General features: G+C 40.5%; 1 protein-coding gene across 7 annotated transcripts in view; it reads left to right on the top strand.

Annotated features, from left to right (window-relative positions):
• The window catches only part of UTRN (utrophin), an 897,027-nt gene that overhangs the window by 600,876 nt on the left and 274,566 nt on the right, over positions 1-21,585 (top strand). For all 7 annotated transcript variants that reach the window (XM_073557627.1, XM_073557629.1, XM_073557628.1 and 4 more), the window contains one exon: positions 6,630-6,759. In XM_073557627.1, coding sequence (XP_073413728.1) covers positions 6,630-6,759 — 130 coding nt within the window. The remainder of the gene's footprint in view (positions 1-6,629; positions 6,760-21,585) is intronic.

Raw genomic sequence — 21,585 nt, 5'->3', positions numbered from 1 at the left:
CGTTCAGTATTTGATCAGTATTTTACATCAGTATTTCTAAGCCAAAATCAGAGGAAAAGTATAATAGAAATACATCACCACTTATGCATTTTTCTCCCACTCCTGGTTTTGGCTTACGAATATTGATGTAAAATACTGACCAAATACTTGAACGTGTGAACATTGCCTTAGGCTCATTCCCTGATATGCTTTACAAATCACTGGATTTTTTTATATGTACCATATATACTCGTATATAAGCCAAGTTTTCCAGCACATTTTTTTTGTGCTGAAAACGTCTCCCTTGGCTTATACATGAGTCAATGTGACAGAAGACAGTGGGGGAGGGGGAGCGGCAGAGCAGCGGGTCACAGAGACAGGAGCACTGTCAATAAATATTAATTTCTAATAATATTAGTGTGCGCTTGGAACACTCAAAGAAGAGGGAAATCTAAATTGGGTGGTTATAGAAAAAAAAAAAACCTCTTATAAGTGCTCTTTATGTAGCTGGATAATAGCGAGAAAATAGCAATTAGTAATAGTCAATTGTAAGACCTCAGAAGAAGTGCTTAAGGGAAAAAGAATATATATAGATGCTGGTGGCAATCTTAGTTCCAACCTGAACAATCACAAACTGAAAAGGCATGAGTGAAGGTAAAAACCTGAAATCACTGAACAGGTTATATACTGCAGGGTAATTCTCCCTGATAGTAGCTTAAAAAAAAAAAAGGTCAAAGTCAAATTGCAGCCTGTGAACGGCTGTGCAGAGTAGCCGCAATAGTAAATGCATAAGTCAGAGAGCGGTACCTGTAAAGATAATGCGATGCGAAGTGCTCACTCCAGTAAGCGGTGGAAGTTAAAATAGCGCTTTTTGCTCCAGCGCTTGGAAAAGGAGGGGGGGGTTTGTACACTGGGGTATAGACGAGTTACAGGGGCTGCCCCGGCCGGTGGCAGCCTCCTGTCAGTGTACCTCCAGCTGTGGAGCAGACGTGAGTGGCCTCTCGTGCTCCCGGCGTCTGTGAGCTGCTCCAGGTATACAGGACCTTCGTGATGTGAGTCAGCACATGACCACGTCAGTTTCACTTGCTGGTGGTTGCGACGGGGACCGATGGACTTTCCAACATGTTTCAAAGACTAACTGTCTTCTTCCTCAGGGATCAAATATTAATTTCTCTTATAGCGCGCACAGTTACAGCTGCAGCCGCCGGCTTCCTGGAGCTCCTGTGGCCAGCAGATCACGTGTCCCCGCAGATTAAGGTAATGAATATTCCTCTCATTCCCCTAAGTAGTTGGGAACATGTGATCGGCCGGCCACAGGAGCTGCTGGCACCGGAACAAAATGCTGCGAGGGAGCGCAAGGAAGGTAAGTAGGATTTTTTTTTGCTATTCTCATGAGGGCCATGCTCACAAGAATAGGGAAGAGGAACCATGCATGCAAGGATAGGGATAAGGAGCCATGCATGCAAGGTTAGGGATAAGGAGCCATGCAGACAAGGATTTGAATAAGGAGCCATGCAGAGAAGGATGGGAATAAGGAGCCATGCAGACAAGGATGGGAATAAGGAGCCATGCAGACAAGGATTGGAATAAGGAGCCATGCAGACAAGGATGGGGATAAGGAGCCATACAGACAAGGATGGGAATAAGGAGCCATGCAGACAAGGATGGGAATAAGGAGCCAGGCATACAAGGATGGGAATAAGGAGCCAGGCATGCAAGGAAGGGAATAAGGAGCCATGCAGACAAGGATGGGAATAAGGAGCCATGCAGACAAGGATGGGAATAAGGAGCCATGCAGACAAGGATGGGAATAAGGAGCCATGCAGACAAGGATGTGAATAAGTAGCCATGCAGACACGGATGGGAATAAGGAGCCATGCAGAGAAGGATTTGAATAAGGCGCCATGCAGACAAGGATTTGAATAAGGAGCCATGCAGAGACGAATGGGAATAAGGAGCCATGCAGACAAGGATGGGGATGATGAACCATGCATACTAAGATAGGGATGAGGGAATAATGCATGCCCAGGCTTATACTCGAGTCAATAAGTTTTCCCAGTTTTTCATGGCAAAGTTAGGTGCCTTGGCTAATACTCGGGTCGGCTTAAACACGGGTATATACGGTAATTTTGTAGGTTTCTCTTTAAATTCAGACGTGCACATTCTCTGCATAAAGTAATTGTTAGATTTCTCATTGGATGAAATTGGTACATTAGCTGTCTATGACATGCACGGATTGATGATTGACAGGTTAATTTCGTCCTGCTCTGTAATTCTGGCTTTTAAGGAACGATAGACTAATATTGCGTTATTAACCATGCTGTGCTCTGTGTTCCGTATTAGCTGAGCTGATATTATGAACCATTAAACAACTCAGTCGGTGTATTCACGTACATCCATCTCTGCTGCATGCTACCTTTAAATTGAATTTGCTAGCGACTTGTTCATTGTATTTCCTAGACTTATCTTGAATGAAAGTGTTTTACACTTTAGGAATAACTAGTGACTAGAAATCCCACAAATCAGTTATATTTGGGTAGGTGTTGTAAAATGTTAAGTAACTGCTAGGAAAATCTGTGTGCAACCAAATTAGCGTTTTTATTGTGCTCTGTGCATTTCTAATGGTAAAATACCATTTCATTATTGTTCTGGTTAATATCGTTCCATAAGGAAATGAAATGTAAAACGATATCAGTATGAATGCCTGTTAAATATTTATCTTTCTCTTGGCTATTTTAATCATCAATCGTGTCCAAATACTCAATTTGATTTTGGGTCCCAATGCAGATCTGTAATTGGTCTGTCGTTGCAGGCTATGTGGCGGTGTATGAGCACCACACAGCCTGTGTTGAAGGTCTCAATCCCTACAGCATTTTCACATAGCTCACACAGTGCACTCTCAGCAATCCACATCTTTCTGATGAAGGTCATGATACTGGATCGAAGTGTTACAAATTTATGGAATCTCATTTTGGATTTATTGGACTGAATGAATAAATCATTTTTTTCCTTTCACTTCATCCTTTAGAGTGCCTAGTCTTCATCTAACTATTATTAAAGATTGTAACCTTAATTGAGCACCAATTAGTTCATACCGGATTGCCGTATATCTGTCATGGGTTTACCACAACAGAGAGGAGCCAGAAGACAGCAGCATCTGATTTCTCCTACTCCTGCACTGTTTAGAAGCACTTCACATTCATATTAAACGGTGCAGAGTTCTTTTTGCAGTGCAGGGCATGGGTTAATCGGCTCAGCTGTTCACTGTTGGTGACTCCCCTATATATTCTGGGCCCTGGCTTCATGCTGCATGGTTAGGAGATGGTGGTTTGTTGTTGTTTGACAAGTCGTTTGGTGGACTTTTGTGAGACTGTTCCGTGGTTTTGGTTGTGTGCTTATTCCCTTCCTTCTCCTACTTTGGTTTTAGCCCATCCTCCACTCCCCAGTGTTTACCTCTGTTGTTTGTGTGAATATATTTGTATGATTGGTATTTTATCCCTGTTTGTATTATCTTGTTAGTGTGGTTGGTGTATTAAGCCCCCGTTACACACTGCGATATCGCTAGCAATAACGGTACACTACTATTACCCTCTGGAGGGCAGATGCACGAGCTAAGGCAAGGTACTTGGCTTCTGCGTCTTCGCCATCAGAAGTAATCTGGGGAACAGGGTGAGCTAGGGCTACCCTAGCGCTAGGGACAGGGAAGGTGCCCCTGGTCTTGAGACATCCGACAACAGAATCGTGACAATATCAGTATCATCTTCCAGGTAACAGTTAGGCCCCAAAAGAACCATTATCTGTGTGAAGCTGGAAACCTTTGCAACCCCCTTGTGTGAAGTCCCCCATACACATTAGGTGCTTCGGACGGACATTTGGCTGACACTCTTCACCGGAGAGTTCAGCAGAGCGAGCATTCCTGTGTGCATGTTTGAGAAAGCTGCCAGCTGACATGTCGTGACTCCTTATCTCCAGGAGAACAATAAGATCAGCAGTCCCGAATCAGAAATGGCCAATCAATATCTTCACCGGTGTACAGTGATTTTGTAGCCAAGGATGTCTGGACGGTTTTATATTAAGTTTATGGTGCTGATTAAGAATATGACTTCGGTTTTGCCAGATTGGCTCTGGTTTCTGAAATATTTCATACATAAATTATTACCGTAATGTAGAATTTTGGCTTCAAAAAGTCAATTTTATAACATTGTAAGCCTACAAATTTAAATACAAAATAATTATGGGTTATTTCATTACCTAAGACACTGTTAAAAGGGCCTGCCACACTAAGCGATATCGCTAGCAATATCACTATAACGTCACTGGTTTTTGTGACGTTGTAGCGATATTTCTAGCGATATCGCTATGTGTGATACTTACCTCCGACCGCTCCCCTGCTGGTTATCGCTGATCGCGTGAGAACGTCCTGGACTGTTTCTCGTCGTAGGCTTCCTGCTGGACTTCCTGCTGTGGAGACGAGTGTCGCATGGACGCGGGCAGGAGGACGTCTTCATCACCTCGTCTGACACGTAAGCTGTGTGGCAGCTCACTAGCGACCACTTAGCGATGTACCTGCGATCCTGACCGCGTCATATCGCTGGTCGGGATCGCTGGTACATCGCTAAGTGTGACAGTACCTAAAGAGTCAAAAGACAGACCAAATTACACACAAAATCCATTGGGAGAACACATTATTTTCATGGATGAATTATCTAAAAAGCTAGAAGCAATTCTTCAAAAGCAATGAGAGTTTTTTAATTCGGCACCCTCAAAATACCCTAAATCCATTCAAAAAACCTTGGTATCTGAAAAAAATTATTTTTTCATAGACCTGTGGATTTAGTCTATCTGCCAAACCTGTTGATATCATTGGGTTTGGCCAATATTAGTTTAGTGTATGAGGGTCTTTAGGCAGAGCTAAAAGATACAGAACAGAGCAGTTCCTGCTTAGATGGACTTGGCACCTTGATGTATTTATTATATGGTTGCTTATTTATTCAACAATACATTTAGTCCTTCAAGAAATATGTACGTGATAGTGGCTTCTGGCAATATCATTTGATTTTTGGTTATTTTATGTAGTTCTTATAGTTCTAAGTAATGAAAACTAAAACATTTTTATGACCTCCTTTTTTGTTCAATACCTAAACAAAGGTTAGATCTAAAGACGCTAGAACCTTAATGTAGGTCCATAGTTTATGAGGACCTGTAGATCTGTGGTCAGTTTTTGCTTTCAGTTTATTCACGTTTCTCCTCTCTGTATTCTGGTTTATTTTTGTAATCTGTCATATGGTTCCAGATATATGGGCCTGCTTATTTAATGTAAATTTTATGATCATTACAAGGGGGCATTACTCATAGTGTAATAATGCAGAGCAGCCTAAAGACACATTCTCGGGGCATTCTGAGAGCAACACCCAATTGGTACATACCATAAAATTTACAACTAAAACAAAAGGCCCATATCTCTGTAACCATTTGACAAGTTAAAAAAATGTAGAAATAAAAAAACTGAATATCCAGGGGCGGAGCAGCAAACATCTCTATCTCCCTAGCATGATTATCTGTTTCATTCTGATGAAACCTGAATTTCCCATGTTTTCAAGAAGTATAATTTAAATTTTATTTTTCTAAAACACCTAAAAATGAAAGAAAATTTGACACCTGATTCATAATTTGCAATTTTTTTTTCAATTAACTTTTCTTTTTTTTGTTTTGTGGTATTCGTTGAGTTTTGCCCCAGAGTCATCAAAATGGGTCTTGTGTTTCCTGAATTTTGTGCAAAATCAAAAAAGCTCTTCATTTCAGTCTTTAACTTATTTTACAACTTTGTAAAGCAAAAAATTACATGTTCCGCTAAAATGTTGCAAAATGTGCACCAAAGTTTCAGGCGTACATATAATTATTTTGTAGGTACCAGGAGTACATTTGTGTTAAATTTTGCAACTTTCCAAAAAGTCACGAGTGATAAATCAAGGAAAAATATTTGCAAATCTGAAACGCCACCCTCAATGGCAAACTAAAAAAACCCTCTAACAAGCACGTAAAGAAGTGACTTTAAATAAGTCACAAATGGAAAGATAAATATGGTGCATGCAAAGAAAAAGGAGCAAAATACAAACAACTTGACAAAAATTAAGCACAAATGAAAACAAATTGGTCCCGTGTGGCAGCGGGAGACCATCGATCAGCGAGCTCCCAGCGCTGTAAGCAGACACTGGGAGCTGGTATCCAAGGTAAACAGCAGGTAACTAAGCGCGCACGTCGCGTAGTTACCCGCTGTTTACTTGGATACCAGCTCCCAGTGTGAGCACGCTGGTATCCAAGGTAAACAGCGGGTAACTAAGCGACGCATGCGCTTGTTACCCGTGTCGTCGCTGGTCCTGATCGCTGGTGAAATCTGCCTGTTTGACAGCTCACCATCGATCATGTAGCGACACACCAGCAATCCTGACAAGGTCATATCGTTGTCGGGATCGCTGGTGCGTCGCTATGTGTAACGGGACCCTTAGTCCCTGGATATCTGATGTCCTGCAGATATTAGTTTTCAGATTGTGTTATTTCATCTTGAAAAGGAATGTACTTGCATTTCCTTAGAAGTGTTTTCTTGAAACTCATTGACTCTTTTGGTTGATCATGATTGCTTTCCATTCTAGGTTTTGAAACGTGAATTGATGGATAAAGAACTGACTGTATTGAATACCGTAGAGCAAGCACGAGTTTTCATTTCTGAGCAACCTATTGAAGGCCCTGAAGAACCTAGAAGGAACTTACTTCCTAAAACCGGTGAGTCTCTTTTTTTTCCTTATTCCTATCCAGACGAAATATTATGATGTTGGGAGATCTTGCTGTATGTAGCTTTATGATTTTAATTTTGGCTTGTGTGAAAGCCGAAACTATAAAAAATAAAATAAATAAATAAAAAGTATCAAAATATCAAAAATAGCTGTCAAATAATATAAAAACATGATTTATAATCTTTGTTGATGTTTAATTTTCCAGAAACCTAAATAATTTAAAAGGGGTGGTCTGATACCTACAATCTTTTATCAATATCTATTTCTACACCCTAAGCACATTTGCATTTTCATTTATTTTAAAATACACTGCACTTCTTCCCATTCTGCTTTTTTATTCATTCCTGTGACTTTTGGTTTGAGAAGATTTTCAAACAAAGTGTCATCAGGAGCTGGGGCTCTCACTCCCCGTATCATCTATCACCCCCACCCTACAACAGGACATCTTCAGGATGTGGCGATGCAATCACTTAAGGCCCCGTCACACACACAGTGATCTCGCCAGCACCAGCGAGATCGCTGTGTGTGACGGGGATCAGCGACCGGCCCCCCCCCGCCGGTTATCGCTGATCGTGCTCGATCGGCCTGGGACGTTTTTCGATCGCTGCTCTCCCGCTGGCCAGCAAGCATCGCTGCGTGTGGAACAAGAGACCAGCGATCAGCGACGCTGGTTTCTAATGTAAACATCAGGTATCCAGGAGCCGCGGCTCTTAGTTACCCGCTGTTTACCTTGGAAACCGGCTCCTGGATACCCGATGTTTACATTAGAAACCAGCGTCGCTGGTCCTGATCGCTGGAGGGGCTGTCTATATGGCAGCTCACCAGCAATCAGCCTAACGATGTCCCAGCGATCCCATCATGTCGGATCGTTGGTGGGATCGCTGGGGCATCATTATGTGTAACGGGGCCTTTACCACTGTTACTTCTATTGCTGCCCTCTGAAGATGTTCTGAATCTAATGGAAACTGTGGGAGAAGTGACTGAGGCACTGGCACTATGCTTTTGTTGCCACCCCAGCTTCTTATCTTGAGAAGAAATGTCAACAAGGGGCGGTGATAGAAGAAGGGTAAGTGATACCAGCGCCACTCCACAACTTCTGTCACCGCTATCAAACAAATCATAATCAGGGGGTGGCACTGGTGTTACCCACCATGCTTCTATCACCACCCCTTGATGACATCTCCTTTTGCACTAAAAAGTTGAAGCCGGAGGGAACAGAAACAGAGTACCAGCACCTCAGTCACTTCTCCCACAGCTTCTATCAGCGCCATGGATTCATTATATCTTAAGAGGGTGGCGATGAAAGCAACTGATGGTAAGTGACAGCAGCGTGCTCCTGATGATGTCCTGTTCTAGGCAGGGTGATAGACATTGCAATGAGTGTGTGCAGCCCCAGCCTACTGAATCCTCTCAAACGAAACATCACAGGAAGTGAAGTAAAAAAAACACAATTACAGATTAACTGCATAGAGAGAAGTGAAAAGTAATTTATAATAAAGCAAATTATAACATTGTCTGCAGGTTTTCACTGTGTAATCTGAGAGATGCATGATGTAGAGGCAGAGAACCTGATCCCAACAATGTCAATTACTGGACTGCTTGGTTCAGTTTTGTTAGAACTCCATGTTGTTGTAGCTGTAGCAGTGGTCAAACTGTTTAGTTTTGTATAAATCCGCCCAATCTCCTGATTAGCAGCTTCCTGTGTATACTGTACATTGTCATCAAAGCAAGCTGCCTATCAGTGGTGGGGCGGGGCTTAACCATATTAGCCTGACTGGCCTGCCCATGAAACCTTGTCCTCAAGTGATACTCTGCTGATAAGACAATGATTGTATTGAAATTACAGCACATATTCTCATAAGTGACACATCCTTGGAATCAGGGTCTATGTCCCTACATTATGCTGCTTTCAGATTACATAGCAAAACCTGCTCACATATTCTCTTTTAGATGGAAAAATAATTCATTATAAATGACATTTTAGATGTCACCTTTTTAACAACAATTCGGCACTCCCATAGAAATGAATGTAGTGGTAGTGCACATGATCAGCCACTGCTCCATTCACATACTCCGTTCTCTGGATCAGTAGAGGTCCCAACAGTCGGACTCCCATCAATCAGAAAGTTGTCCCTTATCTTATGAATAGAGAATAACTTTCAAACTTCAGAATATACATTTAAGATATTGAGTGACAGACATGTCAACATCATCTTAGTGATGGTTTTAATGTGACCCAAATGACAATGGAAAAACTGAGGCCTGAATCATGTTCTAATGTAATTTTATATTTAGTGACTACTAGTTCACTGTAGTTCCCTTCTATCCTTCGATCTGACATGGGGCCCAGGGAGGCGGAGGTCATACAATCAACCTTAAAAATCTCTTGTACCACTCCTATTAGCTGTAGATTAGCTGTGCACTAGACACTTTGGGTCTTTTTTGTTATGTGAACGGTGCTGTCTGTCATTCTGCCCAGGTCTCTCTGCACCTGATCTCAGTGAGGGCAGAAGAATAGAATGATAATCACACAGAAGTGACCTTTAGATGATGTCACAAAACCAAAAACTTGTACTGTACTGTTGACTGAATGAAACTATTAGGCTGACAGTTACTTTTATGACGGCTCCTTCCTGTAACTTCATAGACAAATCCATGATTTATTGCACATTTTCTTACATTATCTTTTCACCTCTGCATTTTGAAGACTCATTATCTAAAGTGATCTATTAGAAATTAAAGTGGTTAAATGTCATTGACATCCATTGCTTGTCATCCTTGGGTATAATGCTTACTCATTTCTGTGCGGTGGGATTTTCACGCTTTACAAGATTAATATCTATTACTGTCTTTTTGATGGTGTAAGTTTATAGCTTTACTGTACAATCCTGTCAGCTACTTTTTCTTGGGTAATCTACACCAAACACTAAGCAGAATTTGTTCTTTTTATCTTTATACTTGCGTCTAACCCGTTCCAGTTCTCTTAAAGGATAGAATGCTATGTAGTCCGCTCAGTGTTCTGCATGTGCCACCTAGTCTACGGTGTGCAAATACAGCCCGCCTACTCGAAATCCTGAGCATGTGCGGGTAGACACAGCGGGGAGGAGGAGCTCATACATCCATAGGACTATCCTCACATGGCATTGTACCGGTGCACTCACAGAGTATGAATGTTCATTAGGCAGGGCAGACAGCGGAGTTGGGTGGGCATTATTTCAGGATAAATGGCATTATGCAGTTTATGCCTTTGCAGGCAAATTACAGGGGCATGTCGATGAGTATATACAAACTATATCACGGTACTCCTTAAATCAGGACTGAGGGGCTCTTGGTGTCACTAGGATGTAAAAGGGAAAGTTCCCGCTAAATGTGGCTCACAACCATCTATCAGATCTAAACGTGGCTCTTAAGGTAACAAAGCTGTGGACTCTATGGAGTAAAGGGTATAGTATAGATAAGAGATATGATTCAATTAGACTTGTATTCCTGTCGAAATTTTCGTAAATTTGCTCATGTGAAGGCCTATATGAGATTAGCTCAGCCATCATATAGCAGAGCACATCACATCAAATGTGCAGATGATGCAAAAGCTAGGAGAGATAGCTAACCCTAGAGAAGACAGAGAAGAATCTAGATAAGCTTGTACACTGGGCAAGGACTAATAGAGTGGTATTTAACAGGGAGAAAGGCAAAATGCTACCTCAGGGCAAGAAAAACGAAAATTTCTGGCATTTCACAGCTTTTGCTGGTACTGTGAAATGCTGCTTTAATTTGCGTAAAAAAGCAGCAAAAATGCAAGTGAGGTGAGCATAGCCTTAAGCTGCGTTGACATGCAGTGTTTTTGCTGCATTTTTCTCTGCAGCCAAGACCTGCTCTCTTGGCAGTAAAAATGCAAATCACTCTTTCACAAATGTTTTGGCGTGTTTTGTTGCTTCATTTTTTGGGGTACGGATTGCATGTGTTCTTTGTATACAGTTGATATTTAATAAAGTTACAGTTTTATTCACTAAAAAACGCTGCAAAAATGCTGAAAAAGTTGCTTCAGATTTAAACTCTGTAGTTCTCAAATTCAACCAGGAAAAAACAAGCGTGTGCAAAAGATTTCTGACATCTCATCGCTTTTGATGGTTCTGTAAAAAGCAGCTTTGAATTTGTAGAAAAAAAAAAACTGCAATAGGATTTACCTGATGTTTTCTATTTATTCCATATGTTTCATCAGTGCGCATAGAAGTGTAAAAATGATTGAAGTCTCAGAGCAGCGGAAATGTTCTTTTCTGAGCAATCGCAGTCACTTCTGGGGACATAATGATCCAGGCAGCATCGCTCGCATTTCCTAACTATTTGGCTGCATAAGTTTTGATCTATCAGGATAACACTATTAACATCATATATCAAAATTGTCTACAAGAAAAACCTGTTTCTGTTGACTGTAGCAACGACGTATCTTCTACATATCAATTTTCCAGAGTTAGCATATAAAAGCTGACGTGTGACTGCTGTCCGGTGGTTATGGCCATTTTTCTATCAAACCATTTTTCTGTTCTCTTTTTCTTCAGCTGTTGGGGTTCGCCCAATCCGAAATCTGAGGCTCAGATTATACGGGTCTGTTGCCAAAATCATACATATCATATATCATATCATAACATAGCATGTTAGATCCTGGATACACACGCTTTGTAGCTTTCATGGACGGCCTCTTTGATGCTTTGTATTTTTCTATTACTTTTTTGCAATTATCCTAATACAATACATACATTTGATATATACAGCAACAGTATGCAGGTGCATAGCTTTGTAAAGGTAAAAAAAAAATCCCTATTAGCTCCTGACCCGGCCGATGGGCCAAGGTATTGTCGGAGGAGGAAAAAAGTAATTTTCTGAAAATGGCAATTCTTTTAACATTTTTCTCTAATACCCCGGTGGTTTGTGTGTTTGCTGGGAATCATTTATTTTTAGCTCAAGGAGAAGGAGACATTTTTTTCATTCCTTGATTTCTGCTTCATTGGGTATAAAGCACTGGGGAAATCTTGCATTGTATGTGTGTAGATCTATACAGGGCACGCCATGCACTTGCTGATACAGTATACTACAGCTTTATCTATAGCCTTACATGAAAACAGCCTCTAAACAAGGCGCTATCAGTGCCAGATATAGAGGTCGGCCATCGTGACCTCTGTATCCGAGTCTCTGAGCTGGTATTGCTATTCTGAGAACGGTTGCTTGACATTGGCCATCACATCATGTCCAGCCTGTAGTGGCTCCATTTAGACTTTAAAGCCCATCAATGTTTGACGCTGGAGCTAAGCTAATGCAAGGTGACTTTTCAGGATTTGCAATTGGAGAGGCTTGTGATTTTTCGCAAGTCTGTAAGTCTTGATAATAGGAAATAGGATTATTTAGTTCAACTATTCTCCTGGCAATATGTCATTCAGTATTACTCATTGCATTAGTGCAGCGGTGGTACCTTGGCTTTTACATCGTACAATTACATCTCCCGTCATGTATTCCTATATGGAAGATGATCTGCAAACTGAGCCACAAAAGTGGAAAGAATCCCTTTTTTTTTGGCCATAACAGTATGGTAACATGCTTACTTGAAGCGGTATTCTCATCACGTAACTTGAAGGAATATTGCTAGGATATGCCACTAGGGGTCAGACCTCTAAGAACCCACCTGATACTGAGATTGAGGGGTCTTTAATGTTTTTCCCTGCATAGCAGGGCACCTCACCAACCAGTTGTGCAAGGAACTGCTGACAGCCTCATTTAGTTAAGGTGGCTGCGGTACTGCTGTGCAGGCATTAACCATAGGGCCATATCACCGAATCAATACTGCCTCCCCTTCATTCACGGAATTTGTAGGGGTCACCAGCTATCATAAAGTCATAATGCTTCAGCCCCAATGCAAAATCCATAACAGTATGCCAACGACATTTATAATACCAGTGTTTTCCTATGTGGGGAGCCATCGGGTCCTGTATGAGATTACAACCTCTACAGCCCGTTAACTAGAGGTACTCAAATAGATTCAGGAAGGACCTGTTTACCTGGATCAGTGGATCAGGCAAATGTCCGAAACTGAACCCTAAAATTATAGATATTGTCTAGATGACATCCTGCGACATCGGTAGTTATATATACAGTTGTGCTAAAAAATGTACATACCCCGGCTGAATTTTTGCTTTCTTGGCCTTCTTTCAGAGAATATGAATGATAACACCAAAGCTTTTTCTCCACTCATGGTTAGTGGTTGGGTGAAGCCATTTATTGTCAAACTACTGTGTTTTCTCTTTTTAAATCATGACAACCCAAAACATCCAAATGAACCTGATCAAAAGTTCATATACCCTGGTGATTTTGGCCTGAGAACATGCTCAGAAGTTGACACAAATGGGTTTGAATGGCTACTAAAAGTAACATCCTCACCTGTGACCTGTTTACTTGTAATCAGTGTGTGTGCATAAAAGCTGAGAGAGTTTCTGGGATCCAGACAGACTCTTGCATCTTTCATCCAGCCACTGATGTTTCTGGATTGTGAGTAATGGGGAAAGCAAAAGAAATGTCAGCGGATCTACGGGAAATGGTAGCTGAACGGTATAAAACAAGAAAGGGATACAAAAAGATATCCAAGGAATTGATAATGCCAGTCAGCAGTGTTCAAACTGTGATTAACAAATGGAAAATCAGGGGCTCTGTAAACAGAAAACCACAGACAGGTAGACCAACAAAATTTTGTCCATAACTGCCAGGAACATTTTTCAGGATGCAAAGAAAAACCCACAAATAACATCAGCTGAAATACTGGACTCTCTGAAAGCTAGCGGTGTGGCTGTTTCAAGATGCACAATAAGGAAACATTTGAAGAAAAAATTCAGTTTTTGAATTTCCACAAAAATTTTAAATAACGAATAAATTTCATTCAACTTCACAATTGTGTTCCACTTGTTGTTGATTCTTCACCAAAAATTTACATTTGGTATCTTTATGTTTGAAGCATGATATGTGGGAAAAGGTTGAAAAGTTCCAGGGGGCCGAATACTTTCACAAGGCACTGTATGTCTCTGTTTATTAGAGGAAAAAGGGAATTTGTCAACAGGTTGCGCTATGTAATCTGACAGCAGCATACACTCTAAAGGGAATCTGTCAACAGGTTCTGCCATGTAATTTGATAGCAGTATATTGTAGAGGCAAAGAGCCTGATTTCAGTGATGTGTCACTTGCTCAGCAACTTGTTGTGTTTTCAATACAATCAGTGTTTTATCATCAGAACATTATCACTGCAGGACTAGAATTTGCATGTCAGGCAGTCCAGCTGATCTGTGTAACCCCACCCCCACCACTGATTGGCAGCTTGCTGATGATGTAATGTGTACACATGAAGCTACTAATCAGCATTGTGAGTGTGGTTATGCACAGCCGTGCATTCAGAGACCTTCTAGAGCTGCAGGAGAGAAAACAGGGATTTTACCAAAACTGCAGCAAGCAGCCCAATAAGCGATACATCACTGGAATCAGGGTCTCTGTCCCTAAATCAACCTATTCTCAAATTCCATATCAAAAACCATGATAACAGATTCGCTGTAATGACCCTAAAATTAGTGAAGACTCTCAAATTGACCACCAGACCTAATTTAAACTCCACACCAGACCCCTAAAAGTATTTAGCCAAGATGACAAATAAATAAATTAAACACCGGAGCCGAAAGCCTTGCATCATAAAGATCTGCCATCATAGATGCATTGCAGGAGACATCTTTGATTGAAGGTAGGTCTGTGGGGTCCTTGCACAGCTGGGGTCCATGGTCCAGATTCTGACCACAGTCCGACAGTTGAAGACTGCTGTCCCATAGGTAAGCCCTCGTTCACCTAACTTTTTATTAGTTCTTTGTTTTTATGAGTAGATACTTGCTGGGGAAGAAAAGCTTGCCTGAGTTGTGTAATATTCTAGTATAAACCTTTCATTTATGTCTATGATTTCAGTAAAGGCAGTCACTATGAAATGTTTAAAACAATTTTATTCCGCTTCAATTTCTGGTAGATTTGAGGCTCGGCTCTCTGCTGTCTCAGGTTGTTGGATGTGAATTGTTCCATGCGTAGTTTGAGACAGAGAGAAATGACTCTCACAGATAATCAATACTGTAGTATAAATAAGCTTCAATAAGTAAAACCTCAGGAAAACAAATAGGCTAGGCGCCGGCAGGTTATGGACAGCAATGCATAGCAGATTTACTTGCACCGTGAATGGGAAAGGTATGGTGGAAGGAAGATTGCGTTTTCTCAAGCAGCATTTCAAGTCTAAACCAAGTGTTAGTGAGCTGGAAATATCCCTTACAATGGAGCTATTCATTTCTGTAATCTTTTCCAAAGACGCATAAATATAAAACACTGCTGGAATGGAAATGACTTTTACCGGTGTATACCCTTGCCTTACAATAAAAATAATTATTCCATTATCCTGGCTCTGTGTACACTGCAAAAATTCATTAGGAGGAGCAGCAAAAATTGCATTGAAAAATTGTCATTTTCTGTTCTGGACAGTATGAATAGAATATGATGGAACAAAAGCAATCAAAAAGGAAATCTGCTTTAGATATAGAGTAATTTCTCTTAGAAGATGTCTTTGGAGAGGTTTCATTGTATCTGTAGTATAGCAGTTGAGATTGAAGTGTAGTCCGTCAATCTAGTGTCTTTTGTTAAGCTGTCCTGTAAATCGTCTAGGTGACATTGGATGAGATTTCCCTGACATACAGTACATGTAAGGTACTTTATCACTGGGAAGTTTATAAATATGACCTTTTGTCCCCTTGTTTTGCACTATTGTAATATGTGTCATAGCCTAGCACTTTACCTAGTCTTTAAAGGGCTTGTCCACTACTCGGACAACCCCTTCTCAATCCCTATGTTTTCCCTAAAATAATAAGACTTATTCTCACCTCTGGTGCTGGTACTGTTCCAGCGATGTTGACACTGACTCTCCTGGTGATTGCGTGTTATTGGTTTGTCACGCAATCCCTGCAGCCATTCAGTAAAAGTTTCACTCTTTTCTTCTATGAATTTAATTGACATCCAAAGGAACTGAGAGAGTAGCCACAGCTCTGAAATTCTCTGGATGTCTGATTTGTCCTAAGGAGGGGAAAAGGAAGCCAGAGCTGATTGGCAGCAGGGATCACATAACATAACAATGTCACGCAATCACTGGGAGAGCCACTGCTGACATCACTGAAACGGCACCAGCACTGGATGGAAGTATAGGTGTTATTATTTTACTGGGGGGAAACATAGGAATTCAGAAGGGGTTGTCCGAGTAGTCGAAATAAAAAGCCTCATTCATTTAAACTTCAAAACTCTTCTATTTCCAATTCAGTACATAAATAAAATCTAAGCAATATTAGATTCTATAATAGACAGAATTGTAGCCGGAATGTCTATAGTCATTTGAGCGAATAAAATATCACCTTATTCATTGCACACAGTGAACACTGCAAATAAAATAGAAATGGCACAATAGCTGTTTTCTTCATCTCAATTCTTCACCAAAAAGTTGAAAATGTAAGTTTTCAAAATGTCATGTGAACAGAACTAACTGATAACAATAAAAGTTCATGGAAAAATAACTAGTTCTCACACAGCTCCATTAACAGAAAAAAATAATAGTTTTGGACCTCATAATACGGTAACAGAAAAGAAAAATCTTAAGTTCTTTTTCTATTTCAAGAGTAGTAAAACAGAAAAAAGCTATATTAAATTAGTATAACCATAATCATACTGGCCTGTACAATAATGTTGCCATATTTTACAGTGCTGTGAATACTGTAAAACGAACACCCCAAAATCCAAACAAATTGCTGAATTCATGTTTATTTTTCATTACACCACTAAAAAATTTTTGTTCATTTTACAATATATTATATGGTGCATTTAGTTGGAGTCTAATGGGTAACGTCTCTCCTTGTGGAGGGTGACATGTAAGGAGGCTTATGCAGTGCTCCTCTGGGAAATTAAATATGCCAATTGGAAGAGGACTTTAATGCTACTGCCACCTATTGGAAGCAGCAATCTTAAGAGTCAATATAGACCCTTTCGTGAACCTTGAAGAAGCATTTAGTTGCACAATACAACTTGTCCTACAGCTATATTGACAGAACATGTAAAGCTCTATGGCTCTTGGATGGCTGTGTAAAAGAAAGAGCAAAATGAATGCAAGCTGCGATGGGAAAGGGTTAAGTATTTGTTTAGGAATAATTGAAATTGGTTCACAATTCTGTTCTGCTTAAAGGAGCTGTACACTATGTGGATTTCCTCATTTAAAATAAAAACCCACCTCGTACTCTTCTCTTACTGGCACCATTCCAGCGATGTTTGCGCCAGGTCTGCTGGTGCTCATGGGATATTAAGTCACTTGACCACTGCAGTCAATTACTGGCTGCTAATGTACTGCAGCACTCACACTTTCCCCGGATTTTCGTTTGAGGGCAGAATGAGCGTTGTCGCCCATTAGTGGCTGCAGTGATCACATGATATAATAATGTCATATGGACGCCAGCAACCCAGTGTTAACATAGGTAGAACAGCACCGGTACAAGAGGTGGAGATCTGGTTTAGGGTTATTTCCATTTTCTAAGGGAAATATAGCGTTTAAGATCAAGATGTCCAAGTAGTAGACAACACCTTAAAGTATTTAATATGCCGTAAGAATGTTTGAAGCTCCCTTTTGGTGATTTAGAACTCCTCTGCATAGATATAGATTTAAAGATGTATTCCCAGTACAGAAAATTATCCTCTCTCCAGAGCATAGGAATAAATTACTGGTTGCTAGGGGGTTGCTTGCCCAGAAATCCAGAGAATAGGGCCCTGGCTCCTGATTTCAGACAGAGCCCCATGTTCAATGGACTGAAAATGTGCATTCTTCATCTCTGCGCTTTCCATTATCTGTGGGAGTGCCAGGGAAAGCTAAGTAAAGTGGAGGTCGAGCATGCGCACCTCCGACCCATCCAACATGGGCCTGTTCTCAGGAACTAGAGTCATTCAAGATTGAACTTTGCAGAGCCCTATTCTAAGGAGCAAGGCCCGCTGGGGGTCTCATGTCTGTCTTATGGAGTGAGAATACCACTTTAAAGGGTATCTATCAGCAGAATTTCACCCCCAAACTATTTGTATGTGCATAAAACTGATTCACAGAGAAGTCCGGCAATATCTTTACATAGTCCGTTTCTCAATTACTGAGAAATAAGTAGATCTTAAGCCTCTGTTGATCCAGCTCTATTCCTGCCCGGTGCCACCTCCTCCTCCTTTACTGACAGCCTCCATGGTGTGTCATTTTAGGCAAAAGAGCTGTGGTCAAGCAAGTGGCAGCAGTGCTGGGTGGGGAATAGAGCTGGAGTGACAGAGGCTTCTGATCTACCATCTCATTTCCATTTCTCAGTAATGGAGGAACAGACAATATAACAGCTTTTAAAAAAATGCCGGATGATTTCCGCAGTACAAATAAAATTGTGGGTTATAGATAATTTAGTGACAAAAATGTATAATTGGTGGATTAATGTTCAACTTGATAGACCTAGGTCTTTTTTCAACCTATGTAACCTCTGTAACTATGACTGGCCATGTACAGGTATTGCTGGACTTGTCTTTGAGAGAGCTACATGCACATATAAATAGTTTGCAGATTGAAATCATGCTCACAGATTCTCTTTAAGAGATAACATGCTGCCTTCACCTGTCACTAGAGAGAGATCTTAGAAGCTTACCGAAACATGGTTTTCCTACAATACCTTGAGCAAATATGGGTCAAAAAGCAACAAATTAGCATTCCAGCACAAAAGGATGGAAAGTCAAAAGGGTTTTCTAAAATAAATAACCTGTTTATTGATGGGCTGCTTCACTTTGGTACTTGCTGTCGGCTTTTGTGATTTAAAACTGCAGGTAAATTACCTATTTTACTTAATCTTCATCTGACAACTGACTCCCAGTAGTGATATGGATGGCTGCCCTGCAGTCTGTGCCTTCAGAAGATAAAGCTAAGATGTATTGTAACAAGAAAAGAATATATTAGATATGTCACATTTAAGCAATGGTTGGAGATGTAGAAACTAGACCAAAGTGGACGAACCACCACCAAGCGCACATCTGAAAGTGTGAATTCTTTCATTACTTTCAATTCTTTCATTACCTTCACCGTATCGTCTTCTACTACATAGAATGGCACCATTACAGCAATGTATTACTGCTGAGTACATTACAGACGGCTTACTACCGCAATCTGTTATCAGCCGGGACCTCCAATTACTTTACTTTGGGGTAAGATGCAGATAACTATGGTGATTTGAAGTTCTAAATTGCAACTACCTTAGTTCTGAATAAATAATGAAGCATATGTCCATTAGTTTCCATTATCGGCTTCCTGGTCTCATCTGAGTTTGCTGCTGTTTCATTCGTTTGTTCACCAGCTGTTTGATAATTGGTTATTTAAAGCTGTAGAGATTTATAGACTGGCCTTAAAGGGTATATGCCTACCTATACTTTATACACTTCCCTAAAATTGCACAGCAAATTGTGAATAAATAGACATCCTAAAAATCAGATGGTTATAGAAATGGATATGAACCGTCTGTTAGTTTTTCTAAATGGGTTAAATATTTTATTCTGTTATATTTCTTAATAAACGTTTATATAGTGAATGGGGCTGTTATCTGATAAAGAGCTCAAAATCCCCTGTGTAGACATCAATTTAAACAATATTTTGACTGCCTGCAGTCATCACTAGAGGGAGCATGACAGCTTACTGCATACTGTGATACATTGAACTCATTTTTAACCCCTTAACAACTGCCGATATGCCTTTTAACGGCAGCAGTTAAGGGTACTTATGCCTCAGTGTCACTTTTTAACAGTGCTGAGAAATAAGTGTATAACCTTAATAATAATAATAAACTTTATATAGCGCTAACATATTCCGCAGCGCTTTACAGTTTGCACATATTTTCATCACTGTCCCTGATGGGGTTCACAATCTAAATTCCCTATCAGTATATGTCTTTGGAGTGTGGGAGGAAACCGGAGTGCCCGGAGGAAACCCACGCAAACACGGGGAGAACATACAAACTCCTTGCAGATGTTGTCCTTGGTGGGATTCGAACCCAGGACCATCACTTGGGTGTCCCAATATGGCGGTCGGTGAACTTCCTCCGCTTGGAATTCTGGGATATGGTGACATCTGGACAGAACATGAAATAAAAACATTACAAAGCAATTATATAAATAGATGAGGCCCAAGAGCTTTAAGCTACACTTCCGGTTGGCTGATAGCTACTCCTTTTATTCCACCACGGTTTGAGTTTTTCATTTCTTTCAATGGGAATGGGTAGGAGTCAACTGACTTCAGTACACATTGGATAGACGTCCAACTGGTTTGGGTGACTGTTATCTGATTTTTATAATCATCTTAAATACCATATGATAACTATCTAATGTGGTTCTAGAGTACCAGTCAACTCATTGGACGTGTTTATTTTAGAAAATAATAACTCCCATGCTATTTCTCTATTTTATATATATATATATATATATATATATATATATATATATATATAAATAAATTTATAACTGGGTATTACCAGTGGGGGATGTTTCTACACATTCAGTCACTGTCACATTGTATTAGGACACACTTCTTTGGCAAGGGGTATAGTAACACCCCTTTCCCATCAACATCCAATCAACTTACTCGTATATACAGTAAACTTTCCTGGGTTTGTTTTTTAGTTTGCAGAGTTGTACTTCTGTGTGTAAACAGTCTCAATGTGGTGCATTTCTTTGTGTAATCCTGCTGATTAATTCAATAATTCTAACTGGAAAAAGAGTAAAATATTAGCAAGCATTGACCAAACCAAATATCCCACATTCTGCAGCAGCAAAAACGAACACCAGTTTCAAACTCTTGAAAACAACGTTCTGTTCCTTGTATTGGTGTCAGACAGAATACAAAGAGTTGAATGTCAATTCACGCAGCGTTGCATGAGTGCGGTACACTTGGGCTGCATGCCACGTTGTTCCTTTCCTAGTTTGCCATTGATTTTGCTAACCATGAAGCACAATAGCTTGAGAATGAAATAAATCAGCAAAGGTGACTGTAATTTTCCAAAAGTGCTATGTACATTTATTATATTCCTTTTCTGTGTACTTTGAAGTAGAGAAATCAGAGTCTACTTGTCCAAATAATACTTGAAGCAACAGTATGTACATCTGTCTGTGTACAAATGCTACTTTATACATTGTGGTAGATAGGATCACTCGGCTGCTTAACGAGGTAGTCACAGGAATGCTTTTCGTTTAAATATTCAACTGGTTTATTAAAACAGGCTTCATAAACCAGTGTACAAAGATAGTCATATTTAGTCTTCTTGACATAGAAATAGCACTCACTATGGTCCCTTGTAACTGTGGGGATCCATCCACAAAGGAAAACAGGTTTCAGCTCTGTTTACCAAGAGCCCAGCTCTGCAGGTCAACTCCTCCAGAGTACACAGAACACTGAATGAGCCCAAAGGCTCCACACTTAGCATCTATCTGGACCATACCCTGGGGTGGAGATACGGTGAACAGACTCCCTCCCACACTTCAGCTGTTTACTAAAACCCAGACCTTGACATGGCTGACTAACCCCTCTCAGCAAATACTATGCTGGAGCAATTTTCCAGGTTCATATCACTGAGGCTAACATCCTGAGTGACAAATATCTCCCCTCCAGTATTTTACTAGTGACCTTCTATCCTCCCCCGACCAAAGCTGGGAGTTTTTGCACCTTCAGTCAATAACA

The sequence above is a fragment of the Dendrobates tinctorius genome, unplaced genomic scaffold (assembly GCF_039654945.1).
Source record: "Dendrobates tinctorius isolate UK_male_01 unplaced genomic scaffold, ASM3965494v1 ptg000250l, whole genome shotgun sequence".
Classification (NCBI taxonomy): domain Eukaryota; kingdom Metazoa; phylum Chordata; class Amphibia; order Anura; family Dendrobatidae; genus Dendrobates; species Dendrobates tinctorius.
This window is presented reverse-complemented; position numbering and strand designations above follow the sequence as displayed.